Source organism: Typopeltis vanoorti, chromosome 2 (assembly GCF_054136105.1).
Source record: "Typopeltis vanoorti isolate ZY-2024b chromosome 2, IOZ_Tvanoo_1.0, whole genome shotgun sequence".
Lineage (NCBI taxonomy): Eukaryota > Metazoa > Arthropoda > Arachnida > Uropygi > Thelyphonidae > Typopeltis > Typopeltis vanoorti.
In genome coordinates this window covers 68065207-68071206 of record NC_143550.1, presented here as the reverse complement: position 1 = coordinate 68071206, position 6000 = coordinate 68065207, and the positions used below count along the sequence as shown (strand labels likewise).

At 37.6% G+C, this 6000-nt stretch overlaps 1 protein-coding gene across 2 annotated transcripts in view; it reads left to right on the top strand.

The window, feature by feature from the left end:
- The first annotated feature begins 990 nt into the window (after positions 1-990).
- The window catches only part of LOC150109134 (deformed epidermal autoregulatory factor 1 homolog), a 118730-nt gene continuing 113720 nt past the window's right edge, over positions 991-6000 (top strand). For both annotated transcript variants that reach the window (XM_090411721.1, XM_090411720.1), the window contains exon 1: positions 991-1443. In XM_090411721.1, coding sequence (XP_090267847.1) covers positions 1026-1443 — 418 coding nt within the window. In that variant the 5' untranslated portion in view covers positions 991-1025. The remainder of the gene's footprint in view (positions 1444-6000) is intronic.

Here is a 6000-nt window from a genome sequence, read left to right as displayed (position 1 = left end):
GGAACACATTCCAGAATTTTCCCACTCAACACTTAACTAGCAGATACGAATACCATGTCCGATGTTCCTTGTCATCTGGTTCTGGGAGGCACCGAAACACTTGGACTCAGGCAAGAGGGACACCTCCCCAGGTCATACACTTGTAGACGGCTTCATGTATCACATACACACAAAACAAATTAAATGAGGGGTAAAATGGTACCGGATGAATAATTGGTCTCCCATGATGTGGCTTCTGACTCCATGGAGATACCCTTATAATAATAATAAGAATAATAATGACATGCAATGTCACATCCTGGCAACCACTACTGGACAGAACAGTGTTATAATTTCTGAGGTTACAGTACTTTTTTTTAATCAGATTAAGCAGGAAAAACGGCATTTTCGCTGACTGAAATAATAATAATAAATCTTTAACCCTTAAGCAGGCGTTCGAATTGTGATGACCCAATTATATTAAATCACTGGTTACATTCGCTGGCGCGATAATTCTAAATGGTACACACTTAAAAATACGTATTACTATTACATGATGTTGGAAATGCTTAAAACAAAAATATATTACTAAGTATTAATTTGAATTATGATGATAATCAAGTTATTAGAATTCGATATCTCCTCTTAACTGGTATTTGATCCAACTTAATATTCCTTATATATAACACGTAGATTACGTAAATATTTCTGCTCTGATACCCACGCCAATATAGGAAAAACATATTACATAACATACATCAAGTTAATTAAAAAAATACTGTTGATAGCTTTTCATAACAAGAAATATGATCCAACGCTTAATTTCGAATCATTGATCCTCGACTTATATCGGTATTCGGTAGTTTCTCTTTCGCATTTTCGGATCATCTAATTCATATTCGGACGGAAACGAAAATAAACGATTAAATATGGGGCCATTTTGTATCATTATACTTTGTTTAGTGTTTTGTTTCTGCATCAAAATGTCGTTAAGAAATAATAGTTACTTAAGTTTATTTTGACAAAGAAAAAGGATATGGTAAAATATGGAAAACGGAGAAACGAACGAAGTAACGAACGTTGCCGTGATGACCACAGCCGATATTGCCGAGGACCTTCCGAATGAAGGTTCGGAAGCAGTAGTTGCAGAACCACAAACAGTAGTTAGTGTGGGTACTTTGCCGAGTGTGCTCGTAGCTACTTCTCAAAGATTGTTCGCTGAGCAACTTCAAGATGCTGCCATCAAAACTACACATATTGTTATTCATGACCAATCTGCCATTGATGCAGCTGTTTTAAAAAATTCGCAACCACCATTGACACCTTCCCCTACGCCAGGAACACCTCTTACAAACACTGATAGGAAGTTTAAATACAACTGGGATCCGTCCGTTTTTGATCCGGTGTTACCAGTGAGGTGTCGTAATATAAAAGGCGAACTACACAAAAATAGGTTTGGTTCAGGTTAGTATTTAATGACAAGAGGTAAGTACATTACGTGTTATGCAACCTTATACTGCGTGTTATGTAATCCCACTTGAAAAATCATAGGTACATCATCCGTTAGTTGGAAATGCATAATATGAGAAAAGAGGTCATTGTGTTCTATTTTACATTATTCATGCCAGAATTTAATAAAAAAAAAAAAAAAAAAAACACCACACACCAGAGGTGAAACTTCAATTTTAGGACCAAAGCAATTAAAATTGCCTGAATGACAATTTTAATAATTTTAAATAAATGCCACTTCCAGAAACAGTTAAGGGGTACATATTAAATTGGTTCTTGATTGTTGGTTTTGCTGAATATTACTGAGTTGTGTATGAGGAAGAGATCACCTCCAAGAGGATATAGGATATAGTGTTTGTATAAACTAAAGATGCCAAGAAATCATATTCTCAGTTTAATCCTTTATCCAAGTGTAAGCAAAAGTTTGTGTGTGAAGTATCTTCACGACCAGGCTACTTGTATATAAAGGCTAGTTACATCATGTCCCTCTTTCTGATGTGTATAATTCTATGCATTATGGGAAGGGCCATTATCCATATTTGCTTCAAAATTTATTGAGGTCTCAACAGTGGGAGCCAGACTCAGAAGACCCAGTATTTGTGTATTGGCTGCTGCAGTTTAACTTCTATATTGATGTCATTTATGATTTCGTTGCGAAGGCTTCTGTGGAGAGAGGACATTCTAGGAATGTGTTATCCAGTATATTTCCACAAAAATAAAGTATCACATACAATAAGAAACCATATTTATTTTCATGACTAGTTTCATGAAATTCCTTTGTTTTACTTCATCAGGATAACTATTATTATTACACCCTCCATGGTGTCAGCAGACTCATCATGACGGGTTCATTCAACTGACATATTTATCATACTGAATCTTAAAATACTTACCACTCCCTACATTAACAACATATTTTGGTAATGTGGTCTGTTCACTCACAGTTCTCCATGTAAAAAATCTACTCCTTGCACCCTTCACCACACTTTTATATAATTTCCAGGGTTCTAGTTCTTTCCTTCTTGCCTCTTACTCTATGTATAATCCCCTCACCAACTTAAATGTCTATCACATCACCTGTTTTTCTCTAATCACCAAACTCTGCAATCCACATTCCTTCAACATTCTCTCCATAGCCAACATTCAAGAGTCCTGATATTGTCTTAGTCACTTGTCTCTGGATTTTCTCCAGTGTTTCCACATTACAATGAAATCCAGAGACCAAATCTGAGCACAGGTTTGGCATAACTACCTCCTTATTTCTACATGTCAGTACTTCTTATCATAGTGGCACTACAATGTGCAGTCTTTGCAATGCCCCTCTAAACTTCAGTCTACTGTCAACCATCACTTCCAGATCTTGGTATCATCTGTTCTTTATGGAATAGTGCTTACAAAATTTCCACTGACATAGACAAAAGGAACAGAGTTCAATCTTCCAAAAAAATGGCTACACTTGTACATTATCAAAAAAAATCCTACTTCCTGCAGTACAGTTCCATCAGTATAGTACACAGCTTTATGTTTCTGCACTCCAAAATGCAACACCTTGCACTTATTAATGTTAAACTACAATTCCACTACCTTGTCCAAGTCGAAAGTATTCAAATCTTCCTTAAGGGACTTAACATTAGCAGTGCTACTTCTAATTCTTCCCGACTTCGCATCATCGTCATCATCAGGCATTTGAAGATCCCCAGTCAGTCCACACAATATATCATTTACAAACAAATTAAACAGCAGGGGGGTCCAAGAACAGATCCTTGGGGCATGCCACTGGTTATCCTCGTTTTTTGAGACACTGCTCCATTATGCACAACTTGGTATTATTCAGAGAGCCAATCCATCTAACCCAGTGTTTCTCAACATGGGGGTGTACGCCCACAGGGGGGCAATTTGAATATTTTGGGGGCAATTAGAAAATGATGTTGCATTCGTCACCTCATCACTGATATACTCAAAACACTCGCCATTGTCGGTGAGGCGGGGGGGACATCAAAATCTTTGAGGCGTTGAGGTGGGGCATGATCCAAAAAACGTTGGGAAATACTGATCTAACTGATATACTATTTATTCATGTAATTATATGAATAAACTAACAAATAAGTAATAACAGTTAACAACTCTAGTGAAAAATGTTGGAACATGAATAACAATGGCAAGTGTGGAATTGTTATCACTCTGGCTGCTCGTTCGTGGATTGCTGTATACTTCTGGTAGATTGTGTCATAATGAATTAGTGAAGACCAAGCTTAACATAAAATCATCCCTGGTTTCTTGCACTGTACAGTGCAAAAAACCAGGGATGATTTTACGTCATTGTTTTGTCATTTCAGGCTGATTCTTTGAATGCCCTTAAGAAAAATGGCAATCTATGCAGAGCATTTTGTTTGTTGCCATATTACTTGATGTTTTGTTTCAGATTTACTATGTCCAGGCTTGCAAGTATATCATTAGGAACAAGCGCCCTTCAGATCTCCCACAATAGATCTCTTTAAACACTGCATCAAAAGTACATTTTTCAAATTTCAAGATGAATATTTTGAACAGATTGAAGGAATAGCAATGGGCTCTCTCACAATCTCTCTCCCTTGTTAGCAAACCTATTCATGGAGTGATTTGGAAAAAAAAAAAACTTTCAGTATCAAGGAATGCAACCAAAAATTTGGCAAAGATACGGTGATGGGTACTATTATCCAATTAGAAGATTTTGTCACCTTTCTTAATGACCTTCATCCTTGAATTAAATTCAGAAGCAAACAGGTCTTTACCATTTTTGGGTACACCATTTGAGGTATCCAAACAAAATGCACTCAATTTCTCAGTTTATAGGAAGCCAACAAATAAAGTATGTTATGTATACACCACATCCCAAAAAATAGGGATATGGCATGTAGGGGAAAAAGAAATTGGCATCATGTGTTCTTTATGCAGTAGTGCTTACAAAATTTCCACTGACATAGAAAATAGAACAGAGTTCAATCCTCCAAAAAATGGCTACACTAGTGCATTTGCAAAAAAAAAAATCTTACTTCAGCCTTCCAAACAGTCAGATGAACAACAAAACTAAGACTTTAGAAGTGCAGTGATTCTCTCATATAAACAATCAGTCACAGACAAAATATCAAGGTTGCTTCACCAACAAAATATAAAGGTTGTCCTCTGCCCAACCAACAACATCTCTAATCATCTTAAACTTCCACATCTGTCGCTTAAAAAACTAGACCAGATGTCTACAAGATCAGTTGTAATTTACACCGCATTAGATAGGCAAGCAGATCTGGAAAGTTTCTCCGATCAGAACACTTAAAGGATGTTGAGAACGAAAGAAGAAACAAATCAAGACTAGCAGCACATACAACTGAAACAGAACATCCAGTAATCTAACAGATAAGCTTAGGTGTTGCTGGTTATTCATGACTTATTTTTCACGGTATTAACAACACCACAAACACTTTTATCAACAAGGATGTTTTATTAACGCTAATATTTCGCTGATTTTCAACTCAGCATCATCAGAGCACAACACACATGTAAACGCGACAGTGAGTGAGTGAAACACACACAGCTACATACAAGCCACTAGTGTGGTTGCGCTATGTAGATGATGTGTTTGCCATCTGGCCCCATGGACAAGACACTTTGGATGCTTTTGTCACCTACCTAAACAGCCAACACCCCAAAATTCACTTCACAGTAGAAAAAGAATCCAATAACTGTTTACCATTTCTTGACACATTAGTCACCCGCCTTTCAGATGGATCACTATCTTTTTCTATTTACAGGAAGCCTACACACACAGTAAGATACCTACATAAACAATCACATCATCATCCAGTCCAACAGTACGGCATTTTAAAAACACTTACACACAGAGCCAGAGCCATTTGTTCTAACGATACAGCTCTGACCACTGAACTCCAGTACCTGCGCCATGCGTTCTTAGCCAACGGCTACAATCCCTACAAAATAGAAAAAATACTACATAGGCCCATTACTCTGCCCCCCCCCCCCCCCAATACACAAGAATACAACATGACCATTTCTATTCCCTATATCAGAGGTACATCAGAAAAGATAGCCAAAGTATTGTTGAAACATGGCCTTCGCACCACCTTCAAGCCTCATGTCAAGCTGGCAACTCTGATCCGCTCACCAAAGGATAAACTTCACCCTTTAGCACACCCAGGAGTGTATGAAGTTCCATGTGACTGTGACTTGGCCTATTATGGGCAAACAGGAAGATCAGTGAACATCCGCCTGGAAGAACATGAAAGATACATTCGCTACTATTACTATGGCAAGTCGGGACTGGCAGACCACGCTTTGGACACTCCTTCACACAGGATTAGATGGAGGAAAACGAATGTGCTATTTAGGAGTCGTTATAGATCTGAAAGACTATTTTTTGAGTCAGCAATGGCTTTGAAGAATTCTCCCAACCTTAACAAATATGGTTGCATTAATTTGCCAAAAATTTGGGAGACGGTTATCCTAAGAAAAACTCCTGGA